At 36.9% G+C, this 22,494-nt stretch overlaps 1 protein-coding gene across 2 annotated transcripts; it reads left to right on the top strand.

Annotated features, from left to right (window-relative positions):
* The first annotated feature begins 1,194 nt into the window (after window positions 1-1,194).
* On the top strand, window positions 1,195-22,122 carry LOC127953283 (cdc42 effector protein 4-like). 2 transcript variants are annotated; one of them, XM_052552325.1, is made up of 2 exons: window positions 1,195-1,391; window positions 18,979-22,122. In XM_052552325.1, the coding sequence occupies exon 2, from the start codon at window positions 19,134-19,136 to the stop codon at window positions 20,139-20,141; it is 1,008 nt and encodes a 335-aa protein (XP_052408285.1). In that variant the 5' UTR covers window positions 1,195-1,391; window positions 18,979-19,133; the 3' UTR covers window positions 20,142-22,122. The 2 variants fall into 2 exon arrangements, with proteins under 2 accessions (XP_052408285.1, XP_052408286.1); XM_052552326.1 differs by lacking the exon at window positions 1,195-1,391 and adding an exon at window positions 17,166-17,371.
* The last annotated feature ends 372 nt before the right edge of the window (window positions 22,123-22,494 follow it).

The raw sequence follows: 22,494 nt of genomic DNA, 5'->3' as shown, positions 1-22,494 counted from the left end.
GGCCTTTTGCAAATTGACTTATGTGAATATACAAACAACAGTTAAACCCTGCGGGCACTGACTAGACCTTCAATGGCACAATGACTAACAATTGTTCCCCCAAGATCCCTATCAAGTTAACTGCCTTTCAAAGACACATCCAAAGACAAAGGCAGGGCCATTGGGAGGGCAGGCACAGTAACACCCTTTTTGCACGCAATACGGACTGTTTAAGGATTAATTGTTAAAAATATCAATTCAGCCGGACAGAAATTAATCTGAACAGGATGTTCATCTTTAATAGCTTTCCTAAAGCTCAGACGAATCTGAAACCATTGACAAAATAATAGCAATGCTCAAGTTTAATTATGGGGTAAATCGGATGTTAGCATGTCTAGGTCACATATTTTTAAAAGAAAAAACGAATACTCTAAATATAGAAAACATTGTACAATTGTATACATATGTGTGTGTGTCTGTACACTTACATGTAACTATAAACAGTTTGTTAATGTTGTAAATTATATTACATTATAATTGTGAAGTAAACTAAGCACACACACACACATGCTGAAATATAGCCTGTGGGATGTTTCATAAAACAAGTTTACCAAATAAGCTTGGCTTATTTCAGTTAGTCTGACTTCTTTTCACTTGATTTGGTTTCATAAAGCAAAATCAAAATAACATAACCCAAGCTCAGTCACTCTGGCAACTTACGCTGGAAACTAACCTGGTCCAGGCTCATTGTCAGGCTAACACAACACAAATATTTGCTGTTTTCCATGGCGAATCGATTTGACCCGTGATCAACATTAAGGGCTGCATAAAAATAAGTGTGCATATCAAATTATCTTGACTCACTGAACCTGAATCGAATTAGTTAGATTTCCTGAAACTAGATTGTCATTTATGAAACTGCTTCAGTCCTTATTGATTTGTTAGGTTATTTCAAGTCAGGTTTTGAACTTGAACCCCCACTTTTCTTAATGCCCTTTGTGAAACAGCCCCCACGTACATGCTCTTGATCATTTTTGTGAAATGTAACAAAACAGTGAAGTTTAAAATGGCTATACAAACATTCTATAATAATATTCTATGTATCAATTGTGCGGTTTCTTTAAGAGCAGCGTGTATAGGGGGGGTGTCTAATACAAAGAAGGGGCGTGTCTGTGGCGTGAAGGGGGCGGGGTTGAATTAATTATTGCACAGAGCGGTTTACAGCAGAGCTTGACACAGGAAGGATGCGGGCGGCTGTCTGTGTGTATTATCACTACTGAGAGATACATGTGTTACCTATAAAGAAACAACAGAAAAGAGCATATCAAGCTCAAACAAACGGAAAGGCTATTTAATACATCCGGGGGATAAACCAGCAGGTTCACAGTGCATGGATTACACCATTACAAACAGTAAGTTTTTAAGTTCATTTTAGCACAATTAAAACATGAATGGATAGGAGCTATTCGAGCACTTTTGTGAACGTAAATATGGTTAAAACAAGTTAAAATCAAATATAGCCATTCGTTTTAGTAGAGTTAGCTATCCACTGAGTTAGGTCAAAGTTTTTTTTTTTTTTAGTTTGTTGAGACAAACCACTCATTAGTTTGCACTGTAACGTTACTAGCATGAGACCTCCATCAGTCTTCAAAGCCATGGTCGAATAAGGGAGGGTCACCAGTCCCTTCCTGGAAAGCTGTTTATCATTATGAGAATAAATGGTTTTTCTTGCAATATAGAATTAAATAATGCAACCGTTAAACATCTGCATAAACACGTTTCCTTTCCGTTGATAGGAGCGCGTTCTGTGTGTTCATTGTTTATTTCTATGACGATCCGTCATCATCATCATCACTGCTCCACATGGTCAGCTGGATGATTGTTCTTTATGCGCTCGTGCGCTTCACGCCACACTCGCGAGTCAGAGGCTCTTAAATATTGATTTTCTCCCTCTTGTTCCCTATCAAGAGCTCACATTTGCTCAATCAACACACGTCATTTGTGTTGCGACACCGTCACTTCTCGGTCACTGTGCTGATGTCCATGTGCATGACTGCTATGAAATATTGCCGGGGTATAATAAGCGCACAGCATGTACTATATCTTTCTTTTGTTGTGAATTGAATGTAGGTTTACAAACGTTACTGAGAGAAACCACTAAGAGGTCTGTCACAAAGGGCAGCTCCAGTGCAGAGGGGGATTGGGAATGGCAATGGTGCCCATGGCAATGGATGGATGTAATGAACCTGAATGTCCCGACCTACATTGTAGAACCAATGTCTTAATCGAGGGGGTTAAAAGGTTAAATTTATGTTTAAAACATTTGGCTATAATTGAAAGGGTGTGTATGCATTTACATACATACACACACACTATACTAGCATATATATTACAAGGTTTTTAAAAAACACAAACTCCATAACTAATCATATTAATATGATACTTTATTTGATAAAATAGCACAAAGCCAAACACCCACAATTGTTATAAAGCTATACATTTTTCCAAATTAAGACTGCAGTATTTAGATTCTTTCTATTTTTTAAATGTTAGTGGATCATGTAGATATTTATTTTCATATACAGAGTGCATATAAATCCACTGGAATCACTTTGAAATCAGAAGATTTGAAAAAAAAAGGCATTGTTTGATTAAAGATGACCATATTTTGTTCTTATGTAATGAAATTCATGAATCACAGATTGAAATCCTTCATAAAACATCTTATGCAGCTGAAGGGGATCTCTTATTCAATTTTCACATTAGAATCAACAGCTGCTATAGTTTGTCGATGGTGACTATTGTTGTTACTGTGGTAAGTTATTTTAAAGGCCTCACCATCTGAATTCATGGTTGACTGGCATATGGAGCAACACTCAAGTGAGTCTAAAGGTCTGTGTTTACACACGTGTGTCCACACATGCACATGTGTACCAGTGGATAAATGTGTTTGTTTAGTTAGAGAAGTTCAGCACCTGCTGGTCATCCTGGTACCCAGGTTCATGTGTTTCACATCACTCCCCTCTCAGTAAACAGACCGCCAGGAACAGATGTACAAGTTTGTGTACACATTGCTCGCATACGTTTTCTTTCTGTTAGTTTGCTTGACGTGACTTCCACTAATTTTTTGAGAAAATCTGTTCCTCAAACTTTTGGGAGAACAGTATCTCTATTTTACCTGTAGCCCATTTGTATCAGAAGAAGCAGAATTGTGTGTGTTTGCCTCTGGAAGTCAATGCTGTTAGCATTTTAGTGTTTTAGCTTTTTCATTTGCACTATAGCATGCCGTGAACCTCATTACTGTACTGTTCAACAGCTGCCCTGGGCTTTTTTCAAAGTGTCTTAATTATGGGAACTTTTTTCAGCCTCAATGGCTTTGAGTGCATGTACGTTGCTAGTTTGTTCCATGTCTTCTATTTTTATAAAAGGCTAATGAATTAGATTCAATTTAGGATTTTCTAGTACATAACACCCTATTTTCAATAGACTGATTTCCTGGAGGGTGTTTTGGACTATGTAATTGGTTTCTGTTTGTTTTCTAATGGAAAAATAAGATCATATGGTGTTGAAAGGATGCTATTAGTTTCCCAGTAAAAGAGCACATGATATAGAGTAAAAAGGAGACCATAGTATGTTTTCAAAGTGGTATTTGTCTCCATGCTGTGTGTGAGCATGCCCTCAACCTTAACAGTTCTGCATGTCTGTGTGTGGCTGAATGTGTGTCCAGTCTTTTCACGTTTCAGGAAATTCCACATAAACTGTATTTTTCCGCAGAACAGGGCAGCAACTCAAGCGCCGGAGGCTGAAAAATGTCTGAAAGAGATGTTAGTATGTATTGAATCATCATAGATGGGAATGAGGTTAGGTGTAAATAACATGCATGATGAAACCAGTTGCAGATGTAGATATCACATGAGGTTTATTTGACATGATACAGCGGGCAGGGTAAAGCTATTTGAATTCAACTTAATCCAAATCCACAATCATTCTTTCTGATCCACTGCCAGTTCAATGACCGCATTAAACATTATGTAACCTCCAAACAAAACCTGAAACATCAGAATCTTGCACTGTTTAATTAGTGGCATTTGATAGGGGAAGCATCAGAATCTCATAATTAAGCCTAAATATAAAACTTCACCTTGTTACTTATCCTTCATCAGTTGTGCTTTTGACATGATACCTCAAATCATGCAGCTTCCTGAGGGAACCACTCAGCTGTACATTAGATTTCTGGATTCCATAAGTCAAACAAGGTTAATTTTCTTGCTCGTCTTTTAAACCTTTTAATTAGCTTAACTTTTCCAGTTGTTCCAGTCTCACTTGATGTAGTACATTAAGGATAAGTATTTTGTTTTTACATATTTTGTCACAATTTCTACCTAATAAAATATTTTGTAGATTTGTGTAACTAGAAAAAATATATATATACATTCTAAAAATGCTTATTGGTTTAAGGGATTATGGATTTTTTCAATTAAATACACAACTTTCCAGTTTTTGAAATCACACTTTTATAATTAGACTACCTCACGTATCAAGGTTTCTCCAATGTGATGCAATTCCTGGTTTAAAACAAAACCAGCTGTTGGATTCATTAAAAAAAGTAGTTTTAAAATTAAGTCAGTTGTTTTATCTTCTTTTAATACCTGTTTTGGCATATTACATTGTAAATGGTCATGCAATTGTGTACCTTGAAGTGAAGTGAATCTTTTAAAATGTTGTATTTATTTATTTTTTTGGTAACTTTTCAGCATATGGACCAGTACTCACTATTAACTAGTTGCTTATTAGCATGCCTATTAATAACATATTGGCTGTTTATTAGTACTTATAAAGCACATATTTTGCATGGCAATATTCTAATCCTACCCAATACCTAAACTTAACAACTATCTTATTATTAATAAGCAGCAAATTGGGAGTTTATGGAGGCAAAGTAAAGTCACCTTTATTTATATAGCACTTTAAAAAAAAAAGGATTGCGTCAAAGCAACTGTACAAAATTAATTAGTCAATAATGCAAAATGACAGTTAAAGGCAGTTCATAATTTAACTCAGTGATGTCATCATATCAGTTCAGTTTAAATAGTATCTGTGCAATCATTTGCAGTCAAGTCAACAATATCACTGTAGATGAAGTGACCACAACCAAGCAAGCCAGAGGCGCCATGGCAAGGAACCTAAACTCCATCAGTGACAGAATGGAGAAAAAACCTTGGGAGAAACCAGGCTCAGTCGGGGGGCCAGTTCTCCTCTGACCAGACGAAACCAGTAGTTCAATTCCAGGCTGCAGCAGATTGTGCAGAAGAATCATCTGTTTCCTGTGGTCTTGTCCCGGTGGTCCTCTGAGACAAGGTCTTTACATGGCATCTGTATCTGGGGCTCTAGTTGTCCTGGTCTCCGCTGTCTTTCAGGGATGTAGAGGTCCTTTCTAGGTGCTGATCCACCATCTGGTCTGGATACGTACTGGATCCGGGTGACTGCAGTGACCCTCTGATCTGGATACAGACTGGATCTGGTGGCTACGGTGACCTCGGAACAAGAGAGAAACAGACAAATATTAGCGTAGATGCCATTCTTCTAATGATGTATCAAGTACATCGGGTGTTATGGGAAGTGTTCCCGGTTCCGGTTTACCTAATTAATGCAGCCTAAAATTCCTTTAACGGATTTGGATATTAAAAGCATATTAGTGTGTTATGTGTATGCCAGGTTAAAGAGATGGGTCTTTAATCTAGATTTAGATTTTGCAAGAGTGTGTCTGCCTCCCGAACAATGTTAGGTAGGTTATTCCAGAGTTTAGGCGCCAAATAGGAAAAAGATCTGCCGCCCGCAGTTGATTTTGATATTCTAGGTATTATCAAATTGCCAGAGTTTTGAGAACGCAACAGTCGTGGGGGATTATTATGTAACAAGAGCTCATTCAAGTACTGAGGTGCTAAACCATTCAGGGCTTTATAAGTAATAAGCGATATTTTAAAATCTATACGATGTTTGATAGGGAGCCAGTGCAGCGATGACAGGACCGGGCTAATTTGGTCATACTTCCTGGTTCTAGTAAGAACTCTTGCTGCTGCATTTTGGACTAGCTGGGGTTTGTTTACCAACCGTGCAGAACAACCACCCAATAAAGCATTACAATAATCTAACCTTGAGGTCATAAACACATGGATTTACATTTCTGCATTTGACATTGAGAGCATAGGCCGTAATTTAGATATATTATTTAGATATATATTTTCATAGTTAAAGCAAGAGTCATAGTTAAAGGTTTGTTAATGCTTCCGTGATTTTAGCTCTCTTAGTTGAACAGTGTGTTGGAAGGGGTATGTCTGCTGTGAGACTTCAATGTAAATGGCCACTGCTATGATTGGCTATCATCTTTGCATATGAAATGAGCATTACATGTGGAACTCTTTCAGAAATTTTACTGTTTTTACTATAATAAACACCAATTGGCTAATCATGAAAAGTGCTGACTACTGCATTATATTTAGAATTATTCAAGGTAAATTAAAGCTTGCAGCACAGCCCTACAGCCAAACAGTCATGTTTACAGAGCATACTATGCAATGATCTCTGTATTGCAGTATGATTTATGCAATCTTACAAATGCTTTCATCAGAACTAACACAGTGAAAACACTTGTTGAGCAATATAAACTTTGTCATTGATTATAATGGATGTTTTGGGTAAAAAATGCAGGAATGACAACCACTCAACTGCAGACCTGAAAAAAAAAAAAAACTGCAACAAAATACTCAATTTAAACTTTACTATATTGTGCCTAAACCCGTGGATTTTTACTGTTCGTATTCTTTTCATTTGGTTTCTTTCCTACTTATACGCAGTGTAATGGCTTCATTCATTCAGTTGTATTTGCATTTGCCGCACTCAGTGTGTCTAGTGTCTAGACGAAATCTGAAAGCAAGTGTTCACAGGAGATGCATTTTAAAACGCATGTTAAGACCAGCTGTAAACGCTAATCCGTCTTGGCTGATCACTTGTGATCAGATCACTTAAAATGCACCTTAATGCCCTATAGAAGTTACTTAGTATCTGTTTTGTGTTAATCTTTTGTACCACTATTTTTGTCTATTATGTGTCAAATCTATTCAATATCAGAATATATGATGGTAGGGGAATGAGCATTGTGTGGGTTACTAGGTAGTTGTAGAGGCATTTCTTTGTTGTTATCAGAGCCCCACCGATATATCGTTTTGCCAATTTTATCGGCCGATATCAGCCTGTCTCCGATATATCTGCATTGGCGTATATGCCACCGATATAATTTATAAAAAAAATGTTTACAGAACATTTATTTAACACAGATATAAGCTTGTAAATGGTGTAATTACTTAGTTTGTTCAGCAGAGCATGCTTCATTTTTTGCTACAAGCAACTCAGGTCCCTGTATCCACCTTGACCACCGCTCCTGCCATCAGCTTCCGTGTCTCACACACAAAACCGCAACTTTAGCACTATATTTAACAACTTTTAGCAGCTTTTTTTATATAAAAGGTATGTATTAATAAACGCAGTGACCTTTTTGGATAAACCTTAGCTATGGTTCAGTTGGAAGATTTTGGCAGTGGTAGCCTGCAAGCACAAAGCCTGACTGTTCCAGTGCAGTGATGCCTCTCTCTGCATCCGTTCTGTTTTAATCCAGTCATAAAAATGGAATTTACTGTATAACGTGGAATTTCATGGAATTTGAAATTTTTGATGAATAAATAAAAAAAAAACTGATCAGTACACTTAAAACAAATCATTTAAGATGAATCACTTGATGTACAGTATTCCCCAAATTACCTATAGGTAAGCCCATCACCTGGAATGCAGATGAGCCAATGGCAGTCGAATATCAGTTACACAAGCAGCAGAACTCAGACATCTTTAGGTTTCAGTGCCATAGAAAAACATTGGAAGACCAAAGCGCTCATCGGTTTGATTGTGTTATGCTACAAAATGGAAAAATGATGTGCCTATGGTACTTGTAACACTGATTCCAGGTATATAAGGGAGCAACAGTAACTAAGGGGGGTGGGGCTTACCAATAGGTCAATTGTAAGTCACTTTGGATAAAAGCATCTGCTAAATGAATAAATGTAAATGTCAGTGTGTCCACACTTTTAACTGGTACTGTACTATAACATACACATAAAGAATATTGGCTGATGTATCGATATCAGAATTTTTTACTCCCCAATATTGGCATCAGCCTCCAAAAAAAACAATGTTGGTCGGGCTCTAGTCGTTACAATAGTTGATGCAATAAAAAGTTCCCTGGAAGTAGTAATATGGCATTGTTTGAATATCTGAGTGTGGCTTTGTCACGCTTTTCTTTTTTCCATGACGCATCAACATAAAAGCAAAAAAAAAAAAAAACAGATCAGTGTCAAGGCAGCATTTCAGCTATTTAAAAGGATGCCTTTCATGGATCCTATCACTGGAAATTCCGGACATGATTTATGACTGCAGAGCATGTGTTTTTAAAGACACTTGTTGGCAGTATCATCACACCTGGTCAGGATGAGAGTGGTTGTAATGTTCACAGCTGGGTGTCAAATCTGCCTTTAGGTGAAATAGACTCTCATTAAAGCGAGGAGTGCAAAGGAAAGTTCTAATGCAGTGGGGGTGATCACATTTGTGTTTGTGGCTTCATACACTATATACAGATGCAAATCTAGATGAATTTGCATTATCGTTGAAGCATACCAAGGATGTAATTTAAGTCAAACAATGTAATTCAATGAAATCAATATTCTATGAAGCTGACATGATTTGTAAACATCTGCATCAAATTACACCTCTAAAGGTTTACATGCTATTAAGGGATTGACGTTGGTTTTATTAGCTGTCCACATGTTCTTTTTTGAATGCATAAAGTGTTTTTCACTTTGATTTGTGCTGGATTTACAGTAAGATGGATGCAATTTGTAACACAGTTGAACATAATGTAACTATATGAAGTTGTATGAAGTCAATCCTAAACGTCACTGGAGCACCAATAACAGTGGTTTTTATGGAGGCCTGCTGGGCTGTTTGTTTGTTTAGTGTGATGGGGAATTGAGTTTATGGTGTGTTTATGCTGTTACGGAAGGGCAGGGAGTTGATTTCAGTTGGGATGGGAGGGCGTGGACACTTTGCCCTTCCTGTCCATAACCCTCGTCTACAATCTCTATCTGTTTAACGTCATTCTGTGGCTGCACCAGGAATCAACTGTATTTCACTTGATATTTCAGACTTCATGTTCTGGTTTGAAAACGTTCTTTAAGGGTTAAGTCTATATTCATTCTTTTACCCACAGCCCCTAAAGTTGAATGACTTACTCGTTTAGCATGTGCCAGTTTAAGATAAATGCATCCTGTTCACACCAAAAATGATCTATAAAATGTCCAAATCAGCAAATCATAACATTCTGTTTGTTATTAGCAGTTTTGTAGTCTGCCACTTTAAATGCTCAAGCTCTTGAAAGCAAGATTCATTTTGATTGAATGTCGATGTTTATATCGTTCCTCAGATGAAAAATCATTCTGAAAATGATTCCAAAGAAATTGTTTCTCTTAGCTCCCTATTCTTATAGAATTTAAGCGATTATCAAAACTATAGTTACAAATATCATCCGTGTGAATAACTATACATATTCATATTATTGTGTATAAATACATTAACAATGAATTTAATGTTATTACTTAAAGTTTGGCCTGGTCCTCTCACAAGTTTTTTTTTCTTTTTTCTTCATCATAGTCTGTTCACTGGCTGTCTGCTGTGTTTTGCAAACAAAACTTTGATATATAAGCAATACATATCAAAATTATGTTTACAGGTGTTTACCAGTTAGTCAAGTTAATGAAATCAAACTTTTAAAAGATACAAAGGCACTTAATAGCAAGTAAACAATTCTTGAAGACTGAAGCACTAGTATTAAAATTGTTTCACACTGGTCTGTTGTTGTGGTTCCATCTATTTTAGGTTAACCAGACCCCAAACTGCACCTAAATACAAAAGAAACTGTGGTTTTCTCTTTAAAAGTGCCGCTGATGGTCACTTCCTGTGTGAGTGAGTGCTTCATGCCAGATAGTGAGGATACATGAGGATACAGTTCTTACAGTCATTAGTTCTGTTAGCCGTGTGTTTGTCCGTCTGTCATCTGTCTGCCGGTGTTTTGGGAGCTGTATCAGAGGGCCGTCCTCTGTAAATATGCAGCTTTGAAAATATTTAGCTTTGGAGCAGAATGAATATAGATGTGCAGACGTGATTATTCCTGCCAATAACAATGGATTGTGTGTGTAAACGCCAACATTTCTACTGTGTGAATAATCCTGTACTTGGCTTTATTGTTCTTTGCTCAAAAACAACGTCCAGAAAAAATACAGTGCAGTTAGTGAAAATCATAGCATAGTTATTTTAGGATTGTACATTTATATCAAGTACTTTGTTTTGTCCCCACCATTTGAATACGCATTAAAATTAAAGTCAAGATGATGGATTTGGAGAGGCTGACGACAAAGAAGGAAAGGGATAAAGAAAAATATAAACACAATTATATGAATAAAAAAAAAAACTAAATCTAATTCAGAAAATGTAGGAATTTAAGAATACAAATAAATATAAATGGAATGAATATGAAAAAAAAATAAATAAATATGAAAATTAGTTAGACATATAAATACATTTCAATATAAAAACAAAAATAACTAAATAAATATAAATGTAAAAAAACAAGGAATAAAATATATGTATTAAATATAAAACAAATATGCTTTAATGTAAATATAAAAACATATATAATATAAATAAATGCATATGAAGATAAATAAGCATTGAAAAATAAATAAGAAATAAAAACATAAATAACCATGAAAATACATTAAATATAAAAATAAATATAAATCAAAATATAAAAATGAAAATAAGTAAATATCAAGACAAAAATAACATACAAAATACTGAGAAATGCAAATGTAAAACATGAATATTTATTAAATATTATAAAATTATAAGAGATAAAATATAAATATTTAAATGTATTAAATTTAGAAATTAATACAAATAAATATAAAGATAAAATAGTATTACTAAAATAAAGCACCTAAATTATAATAATTTGAAATGATTTAATTCTGTTTTGAGTTGAAAAGACAATGTAACGCTTTGAAGTTTGTTGCATATTTTGCATATTCATTTGAGTCATCATTTTGATTGGATCATAAAAAATTGCTCATAAATTCCCAAAAAAATATTCAGTCACTTCATAAATGAGGCTACAACTGCTCTCATTTTCACAAGCTAGTATGGTCAAATTTTGGCACTCATTTTCTCAGGCAGAGAGAAAGATTCTGTGCTGAAGTATCATCACTCTTGCTTTTCTCCTCCAGTTACAATCGCCTCTGGTCCCTTCTGTGACATACAACTACAGAAGACATCTTTCAGTCTGACTGTAGCACATTTATAATGGTACATGGCAAGGCGAAACACCATTTTTAGTTGCAGCCAATATGTTTACATCATCTAAATCACCACAAAGCAATCAAGATATTGACACCCAAGATAATGCCGACTCGGACCTTTGGACTGATCTGTTTGAAAGCCCCCTCCTGACTGTTGTCATGCTGTTTTGGCTCTGTATAAGAGGCCTGCCACATCCAGCCCAGTAGCCTTTTGTGAGCAAATGCAGATGACACCTCAGGGAAGGAGGCATCACGCTGAGCTTTTGCACAATGTGTGACGGGAGGAAGAGAAGTTAACGAGGGACCATGGTGTGAAGATTATTTTATCTCAGGTGAATAATATTTACTCTGCCTTCCCCTCATCCTTTCACATGCAGCTTCAGATCTCCACTAGTAATGGCAGGCTTAGCATTATCTGAGGCCTGTTTGAGCAGCATTAATAGATTAGCTGGCTTTTCAGAGCTGGTCTGATTTGGTTTTTAGGGTTATCGGCATGTGGGTGGACAAATGGGCTGAGCAGATGCTGTAGGTGCTTAGGTAATTGAATCAGCTCTGGTCAATATCTGCTCTCCAAATCAAATATTTAGGCTATTTCTGGTTCCGCAGATGGAAGACTTTTCATGGGCGCTTGACGCTTACATCAACATCCGTAACTGTGCTGCTGCAATTAAAAACGGTCAGATGTTGATGTTTTCAGCACTCTCTTTAAATGTCTGTTCACATTACAGGGAATGAAAACAGAACACAAGAAAAGCTCAAAATAAGTTTAGTTTTTATTTTTTATCTTCTGTTTGAAAATCTAGGTCTCACCGCTTTTAAGTGGGTGTATTTTATATTTTGTCTTCTTTTTTTTTTAGATGGGTTTTACCTTTTTTTATATAGTAATGCTTTTATGCATCATGACTTGCATTGTATTCATGTTATAATTTGTTTCTGTTTTGGTGGATGAATTGTATCTATGTTCATTTAGTATTATGTATATAACATTATAGTATTTATTAGTATATTAAATTAGCTTTTATTTTTATATTTTAGTTTAAGTTTTAGTAATTTTGTCATTTGTTGTTATTTCTATTTTATTGTGGTCGTAGTTGTAGTAATTTTAGTATTTAAATGAAAATTTGAAATGTTGCTTTGGAAACTAACTGAAAATAGTTTTAATTGAAAGTTTTCCATCTAATATTTATTTTTTTAACTTTATTTCAATAATAATAAAAAAAGCTTTCAAGAAATAGTTTCAGTTTTAGTTCAATAACTTTCAATAAATTTTTAGACCATCTTGAGTGCATTTGATTTTGATGCAAATAGGCCTTTAATACCAGTTTCTGTAGGGTTTTTATTTAAAACACTGCTTTGTATAGTGTCCTTGTCACACATTCATGCATTTAGCTACTATACTAATAACAGTATTTATGCACAATAAGTAAATAAGTCTATTGTTTCACTTTATAATGCAAACTCTATTAAAAACTTGGCAAATCCAAATTCTGCTGTAAAGCCAACTTAACATACATTGCAACTAAACTAACACTAAACCAAACTCTAATCTTAACCATAGTAAGTATTTTTAATCAAGTTGACTCTGTACTTGTATATAATTGCACTGTAACAAGGACACCTTCAAATAAATCAAAGCCATTCGTTTATTTACCAGTCTTGGTGTCTCTTGCTGTGTAAAGATCTGTGGTAATGTAAGTTAGCTTGTACCATATGGGTCTCTGTTTGTGTGGCCCCGGGGTCACGAGGGCCTCTGTCCAGGTCACTGGCTCCTAATGGACCCAGGCAGACGGATCTGTCCCAGCTGGATGCACACACCTCATCACGTCGCGTCGCATCGCCGCTAACAGATTTATGTCCAGTAGGAATCACTACTCCCTTCTAGAGATCTATTCACTCAATAATTAATGAACTGAGTGGCTTGCAGTTCATTCCGTTTACTTCTGCAAGGTGATGCAAGTATAGAAGTTATTTATTTTTATTTTTTTGCAGGCCTTTCACAGCATAGTGACACTATAATTAAATTAAAGCAAAATGAGTCTTTCTTTTCTGCTTCAACTGTAGTCTTTTTTTTTTAAGTAGGTATGAGGATTCTGGTATTGAGCAGAATACATGTGATCAATTATTTATGGTTTAGACGTATAATAAAAGAAGACGGCTCACATGGCTCTGGGTGCCTCTGCCCATGCAGGCAAAGAAAAACTTCCACGGATCAACAGTAGATCATTCACTGTCTGAGTGCTAGGATGCACTCAGCACTTTTGTTTGATTCCCACAGAGACGCTTGTTCACAGAGAGTGAGCTTTCTGTTTGTCCACTGCAAAGACCAAAGACAACTTGAAGTGCATGTGACACACCAGTGTGCTTTAGACTCAAACAGCATGTTTTCTTAATGTTGTCATTAAACAAGACTAATTTACCCATTCTTCACGTTTAGAGGTGAAGTATGTAATTATGCAAAAACTGAAGTCAACCGACCTCCAAGCAGGGCAAAGTTTAGCAGGCTAGTATGGCCGACTATAAAATATTTTCTATAAAAACTTTAATGCCCTGGCAGTGGCAAATAGCTTTGGTTACATTAATGTTATAGGTGGAAATTTACAAGAAATATTTCAACTGCTACTATGTAAAAGGAATGCTGCTGTAAAAAAGCACCTTATTTGTTTAAAGAGTTTTGCTCAAAACTTTTGTTCACATAGCATTACTTTTAAATGTTAAATGTGCACAATAAACTACCTTTGAACTCATTATTGAATTTTGTGGATAATGCGATTTATCGCGATGCCAAGTTGCGCACTGCATACTTTCAACGGAACAGGAATTCATATATTTTATTTTATTTTTGTGTAGGATCGACCTAGGGTTTGCATTTCTGATTTGCTGATAGTGGGGCAGAAATACACACTTTCTTCTTTTTTTTTATGTATGAAAAATATTCAAACAGTCTCTTGACTTTCAAAATAAGGTTTTGTTCCTCGCTCCGAGATGCTTGTTGCAACCAAAGTCATCCCGAGTGCAATGTGTGTATTTTTTTCTATGAGATTTGCTAAACCTCCTAAACTCACACAGGGGTCAGAGGTTAGTATGTATAGGGTCTCAGGGATGAAGAGGAGGAGGAGCTGATAGTGGGAGAGAGGGAGATGTGTTTAGTCTGTACAGAGGAAGTCCAACTGCATCATGAACATGCTATGAACTGCATTACTATCACAGACGTTGTAAGGGTATTTGTAAAGTCACTCACCCCCTCAGAGGCCTGTTGTTTCCCACGCTGCCTTCCCATGCTCCCCGTACTAACTTCATATTTGCACGTCTATAAATAAAGCTCCTCCCGACCAGAAGCGTTTGATAAACTGGTCCAGAGATGCACATGGACTGCTGGTAACCAAAAGTTGTTAGCCTTTCCCGCAATATGTGCTAATAGAGCATGTTAGGTCGCTATTGGACAAATTAAGATTACAGTGCGTCTATATAGAAGTGTTGTGCCAGAAATATATTTTATTCAAATTAGAACTATGTGAGTACTTGAACAATGAATGTTACATTTCAGTAATTCAATACATTTCATGTAATAAACAAAATCGAGCTTGCTTAGCTGGCTAGACTTAGGGCTTTGGTGTATGTGGGACAGGACAAAAATGCAGTGGAACTGTGTGTGGAGGGGATTTAGGGCTTCATGTCTTTCATCTACTGCTTGTTTTTCTTCCAGCTCATGCCACCCAGTTGCAACACCTCATATAAACACTGCTGTCTTTGTTGTTCTGCATTGTAATTTGTGTCGTAACTGAATAATTTTGCATATTGATCACTGTCCCCTTTTGGCCTTCTGTTTGTGCCCTTTTTATGGGAAGCAATTTGTTAGTCTTATTAGACTTCCATATTTCTATTTAAAAATTTCTATTTAGGTTATTTTCAAATTAGTGGGGAAAAACAGACTATGCCCCTTTTGGGAAATGCTAACCATTATATATAAAGTTTTTTTTTTTTCTTGGTTGTGGTGGGGGGAAAACATTGTAGCTGGCTGTATAAAACAACAACTTTAAGCAGAAGCTAACCAATTGCATTGCATCGGAAGAGATCTGAACTAACACACATCGGTAAGTGCTAACCTACTATGGCCAACGTGATTTATCTGTGCTTATGAGTTTGGACTATTAGATTAATGTTTAGATAGTTTGTTATGATCAATATATACAAAATATATATACAAAAAGTTTATGCACTACTAGGGAGTTTTTTTCAACAAATTAATACTTGCATCAGAAATGATGTATTAAATGCAGTGACTGTAATTTTTTTTCATAAATGCTGTTTTCTATTTCTATTCATCAAACAATCCTGAAAACAAAAATCAATTTTAAACATTGATGATGATAATAATAATAATAATGTTTTTTGAGCAGCAAATCAGCATATTAGAATGATATGTGAAAGATCATGTGACATTGAAGACTTGAGTAAGGTTGCTGAAAATTTTGCTTTGTATCGCAAATTACATTTTATAATATATTTAAATAGAAAAACTGTTATTTTAAATGTTGTAATAATATTTTACAATATTACAGTTTTTACTGTATTTTTGAATTTGAAGTAAATTCAGCCTTGCATTAAATTTTTGTCAAAGAAATTAAAATATTTAATGACCCCCTGTTTTTTTTTATTTTTATTGAAATGTACTTAAATATTTGTACATTTATTTTTGGACAGTGTATGACAGCTGTAAAAGTGACAGGAAGCAAAGTTTGAGAGGGGTGGAATTGGGAAAGGTCCTCAAGCTGGGATTCAAACTCGGGACAGCATGCTATACGTTAGCAAACCACAAGGCTATTGGTGTTGACCTGACCCCAAACCTTTGAACAGTAATGAATGATACATATATAGTTTTTTTCTAAATCGTTTACATTAGACATTTCAGAATTTACATGATTCAATTTTCTCTTTGTATTTTTTGCTTCTGGACTAGTCTACAAACCTGGCAACGGCAGATATATCAATAGCTCTTGTATGATGACATGCTTCCTAAGTATTAAATAAAATTGTATTTTATTAATAGCTAAATGTAATTATTTTAAGCTAAGGAATTAAAACATGATTAACTTGCAGTAAAAAAAAAAAAAAAAAAATACTATTATTGTCTAGTATTGACACCATCGCCCTGTTTTCCTGGACCTCATTTAGGAGGCCATGCAAAGGCTTGCTTTGTTTTCAGGTGGGCTCGTCGTCCCCTACTCAGAGCATCCATGAAATGATGTCATGGAAACGGGTGTGTGCAGCGGAGAGCCGCAGGACTTCGTCTCTCATTGGCTGAGCCTGAGCCTTATCCGCGCTCTCTCTTGACTCCAGGGAGGGTGCTGGCTGCATGTGTTCAGCCAGTCTCTAACAGAAGACACAATAGAAGATGTTCATTATTCTTTATTTAACCAGTGATTTCTGATATTCAGTGGTTCTGAGACATGGTATGTAATTTGCTCTGTGTAATTAATCTTTTATGCCAAAGAGAGTGATAATACTATTCTAGTCATAGAGGTTGTGCATAATTGATCAAATCATTGTGGGTAATTTAGGTTTTTAATTTAGTCATTAACCATGCAGATATATTTTGATCAGCGAACAGTAGAGTTTGAGAGAAAAACGACTTGGTTAATACTAAAAGGAGGAAAATGCATGCATGCTGACAGGAAACGCTAACATCTGTTTGTGTGCGGAGGGGTGTTGCTATAGAGACACAGGCAGGTAAGGACATTGAGGAAGTGCAGACGAAGCTGGTAGAGGAAGATTCAGCCAGAAAGAGGTCATGAGTTGGTCGGGCACCTCTTGCTGTTTGTTTTCAAAGAAAGGACTGTATGAATATTACAGTAGATCAGTGACAGGAAAGACACATCTCTCACACTTAGTGTTAATTTACAGACCTGGGAGTAATGCCACAAGACTTTCCGCTGAGGGTAAGCATTTTATTCTTTCACAATTAGGTGAGCGTGTTGTTGTGTTTCGAGTCTGAGGTTTGCATTTGTTTGTCTTTGTGTAAATGTGTTCACACTTAATTTAATGTTAATTGTGGTTGTCCCTGATGAGCTACTTAATTTAGAGAGTAAAGGTGAAGTCGTGTGGAATAATGTTACCTGAGCCATCAATAGGGTCATGGCTTACCATGTTCCTCTGTCTTTGCCATTTATACAGTCATGGATGATTACAGAGGAAGTAGATGTCACTTGCTTAACAGTCTTATCTAGTGCAGTGCAATGGTGTTTGATGAGATGATATTCCAGACTAAGTATCAGTGGCAGCTGGTCGCAATTTGTGTCGATGTACTTGTGTATTCTTGTAGGATTATTAACATGTTTTTAGTTAATTCCCATTTATTTGAGAATTTCCTATTTCAAAAAAGTCATAAAAATGTAAATGTTTAAGTGGACATATTCATTTAAACTTCTTATGTACGATTTTCTGATCGCGCACATTGAAACAAGCACACAGAAAGTGGCTGTCACACGGCATGTTAGTAATAAACTCGTTTTCTTTCCTGTCTTATTGCGCTTAAACTGGCAAATACACACAAATTTATGTTAAAAACACACAGGTTACAAAAACAGTTATGTAGGTGAAACAGCTGGGTAAGAAATTGCATGTTTATATTAGATCTGTGTGGTGGCAGTTTAATATTCAGTAAATAAATCAATAAATCCACTGCCCTCTTGTCTCCTCTGATGGTGCGACTCTCAATAGTGTTCTGTCTTCAAGAGTGCAGCCTTAGACATAGAACGGTTAGCACACTTTGACTGAACTTTTGCCATGCCAAAGCACACCGTTGTCGCTTGCAAAAACATAATGGTGGTGCCATGGGTGGAAACTTGCAGATAAAAGGACAGTTATATTATTATAAGATCCCTTTATCACGTCATGGGAGGAGAGAAATCTGAGTGAGTCATTTTTTCACAACCTTGCAGAAAGGCTAACCAAAAACAATTTACTGGGTTGTTCTTTTTTCACATTTTCTGGGTTGGTAGATGCACTGGAGAACTGATTATAGCACTTACCAAAGAAAAAGTCACCTTTAATGATCCCAATGACCATTTTTATTTTGGGAAAAATATAGTTTGTGGCATGTTTCATGTAATTCATCTTATAAGGATATTACTCATGACACCTTAAGTATTTCACTAAGTAGTTAAACTCTCAACTAAGTTATTTTATCAGTCTCTGCTTATCTTTTAATGACTTGAAACTCCAGCTGCCTGATCACAAGAATCTTGACCCTTACCTCATCTGAATGCCAACACTTCTGGAGTTTAGCTCAGGGAAAAGAATGACACTGCAGCTTCTGCTGGTATTCTGGCCAGACACATTGACAACACATCCTGGAACTGCCTGTGTTCTGCCTGGACTGCCAATTTCTTCTGTCTGTATTGATCTCGCATGCAGAAAGTCAAACAACACAGCACTATAATTAACTTAACTTCTTGGCTTTGCACTGTGGTTTTGCTTAGAGTCAAATTGTCATCTCCAGTTAACTATGAAAGTTGATTTTAATCTGGTTTGTTCCCAATTACAGATTATCTCCTGTTTGGCAACTGAAGTGACGGCCATCAAGACTGGACAGAGTCGTGCTGAATCTGAGCAAAATCTGGTTGAATCAGGAACCCCTTAGGACTCGTTAGAAGAAAACCACTTATTCTTGAATAACACAAAAGCACCAGTCAAACGAAGATGCCCATTTTAAAGCAGCTGGTGTCGGGGTCTCAGACCAAACGGCGCTCTCGTATGGACCTCACTACTGAGATGATCAGCGCTCCCTTGGGTGACTTCCGGCACACCATGCATGTAGGGCGCAGCGGGGAAGCTTTTGGAGACACCTCTTTCCTCAGCACTCGATCCGGAGAGCCACCCAAAGAAGTCCACACCCATCCTCGCTCTCCAAGACCAGGACTGTTGTCTCGTACCTTCCGGAGCAGCAAGCGCTCTCAGTCGGTCACTAGAGTAGACCAGCGAGACAATAACCTCCATCCTCCCAGCGAGTCACCTACCTTTGTGAAGAATGCCATGTCCTTGCCCTTTCTGAACAATGAAGAAGGACAGGAGGGAGACAAGAGGGTGCTCAAGAGCTTGACCTCAAGCCCCTCCAATGGGGCCTCTGCTGAAGCATTGGACTTGGAGCTACATGAGAAGCATTTTGGGGTGTTGACCGACCTACGACCTTCCCCGTCTTACAACGGGGGAGGATTGAAGAAAGCTGAATCTGTGATGTCATTCCATGTTGATCTTGGGCCTTCGATGTTGGGGGACATTCTAGGGGTCATGGAGAAGGAAGATGACGACCAGGGGTTTGAAGAAGGCAAGAGCAGTGAGGGACATGCATCTCCTCTTTACTTCAACCTGGGAGGAGTGGAAATGGATGAGGAAATGAGGGAGGTTGTTGTGAAAGAAGAGGAACCAGAGGGGTTAGTTGCTCATAAAGAGGGTCCCATGAGGGCTCCCAGCTCTGATGACTTGGAGATACAGAGTGAAGGCACCAGCACCCCAGAACCACACCACAAACACCTGCATCACCTCGACAGCTGCTCAGTTTCCAGCTCAGGTTCAGCTGCCTTGGAGGAGAAACCAACCAGTGAGCCTTACGAGGAAGATATTCGAGTTACCAATAACAACTGCAACCCAGACAATGAACCAGCCTTCTCCTCCTTCATGGAAGATGAGGATGATGAGATCCGTGTATGAAACCCTACAATCAGTAAACCTTTCTGGGGATGGAGAGATGAATATCTAAGACTAGAATTTGACAATGTGTAACGAGTGTAGATGTAAGCACGTCAAAGCTGGTGCCTCAGGTTCCTGTGTCCCTGTTGAGATAAGTTGGGGAGACTGCATTAGCTCAGACACCAAAGTCATCTGTCACACTACTGACCCATGCTAAGATGAGAAGCTGGATGTGTTGAGTCCAAAAGATACCTGCTACAAGTTCCACTGATAGCTCTACTAAAGGAAAGACAGGCATAGGGGATACATACGTCACCAAAACCGTAAACCGATTGCGCAAGCAGATGCTGTTTTAAGCCATTTTCCCATAGTCCCATGCAGGGTTCCCACAGTTGTAAAATGAAAATATCAGGGATTTTGAAAAAAAAATTCAAGACAATGTATTTCTTCCAAGTTATTCTCAGCTCTCAAATACTTTGTCTGTGAACAATTGTGTTTTGTATTCTCAAAGAAATTGTAAAAAAGCAAAAAAAAATTCTTACCTGGTAATCACAAAGCAACTGGAATGCTCTTGTAAATTCATTGGTCAAAATATGTGGGAACCCTGCCCATGACTTGGTGCCTAAAGATATTTGTTCTTTTGATTTAGAGCACAAGTGTATTCAAATAAATAATATGATTTGTTCAGTGATATAATGAGTGAGACAAATACTTTATCTCTAGATTACATATAATTCAGTTAGGCATCCGGTAAAACTGTTATTTTAAGAGCTACTGTGAAGCTCAGGAAACGTCCTTGTGCAGCTGATTACACACTGCACTGAGCTCGAATACTGACAATTTGAAGGTGGTGGAAGTTTGAAAACCTCTCCAGAGACTGATCATAGTCCACTTTTGGGAAGAGTGGCAACAGGTGTCCTTCCATTAGATCTCATTTTTCAGTTTTTACTTGTTTTGCATAGTAGCTGTTTGCTAAGTATCTTGCATATCTCACCACTTCCTTCCTGCACTTTTTGGCGTGCGAGGGGAACTACTGGTGTTTATTGCTGGAGTTTTTGATCAGTTTGATTGTCGCCGTCATTGAAACATTTAAACCATTGATTAAACAATATGTGTCATGTCAAGTACAACTAAAAAGTCAGTTGTTAAGTCACGTCTTCTAGTAAACATGAACATATCGGCTTTATTAATTGTGTTAACTCTGACATTAGCAAGTTATGGCACTGGCATTGCTCCTCGGTAAATTCACTGGGGTGCTTTAATACACTTATGAGCAAAGACACTAATAATCTATGATTCTGTTTGATCTTTTGACTTTTTCATGGTGTACATATGTCTACATACAGTATAGCAGATGATCATGACTTAAAATGAGGCCTTTATTACTGCAAACCTTCATGTGTAAATTAACTGCAGTAGTCTGCAAGCTTATGGTCTCTGAATTCGACATCAAGACTACAGTAAGACGAGACTTACCGGGAATTCTCAGCTGCTTCACACTTGGGGTCACATCAGCCTTAAGCAGAAAAGTGCCAAATCTAATCTAGCATGTACTGCCTAGTAAGCCTGACTTTTGAATATCATTTAACATGGTGAATAAATTAGGCTTTGCCTTAATCTACCATTTCAGATATGGGCCAAATGATCCATCTTGGTTTGATTACTGTAAACAGAAATGCTTAGTAAGAATTTACCTAATTTGCTTCAGGATAAACCTCAGGGAGAGAGAAAAAGACACGAGGTTAGCATTCTGTTTAATTTGCATAGCCTTGTGCTAGCAGTGCATTTTAAATTTAGCAAGATAAAAACAAGCAAAAAAAAAAAAAAAGAGAGAAGTCTGTTTATGTCTGAAATTGTGTGGCTGTGTGTGAGGTGGATTAAGCAAAGTTTATCTTCATGTTTTCCCTCTATGTGATAACAGTGATGTTTGTCTTTCCTATCTTTGCTACAATTTCGAGGCTATAACTGCTATATTTTTGAATAAAAGAAAAAGTCCACAAAAGTGTCTTTTCTTCATTTCAGAAATGTTTTCCATGTAAAATTGGGCTATTTCATGATGTATTATTGTGTAAGATGCCTAAAAGGCAATTTCATCTAAAAAAATGAAAATGCTGTAATTAATTCAAGACCCCTAAGACCTTTGAAACACATTATTTTATATTTTCCGGATCCTCCACAGATAGCAACAGATTAACTACCACAATCAAGACCCAGATGGACATTGTTAAAATAGTCCATGGCATTAGTTGTCTGTGCCAACAAAAGATATTCTTGTAGCTTCATAAAGTTACGGTTGAAGTGAACCACTGATGTCACAGGCCTAAGTCTTTACCTATGCTTCTAGGCCTTGACCGTGGTAGTATACCCTTGCTGT

Source organism: Carassius gibelio, chromosome B3, assembly GCF_023724105.1.
Source record: "Carassius gibelio isolate Cgi1373 ecotype wild population from Czech Republic chromosome B3, carGib1.2-hapl.c, whole genome shotgun sequence".
Taxonomy (NCBI): Eukaryota; Metazoa; Chordata; class Actinopteri; order Cypriniformes; family Cyprinidae; genus Carassius; species Carassius gibelio.
The sequence above is the reverse complement of the archived record's forward strand: the minus strand, read 5'-3'. Positions and strand labels throughout refer to the sequence as shown.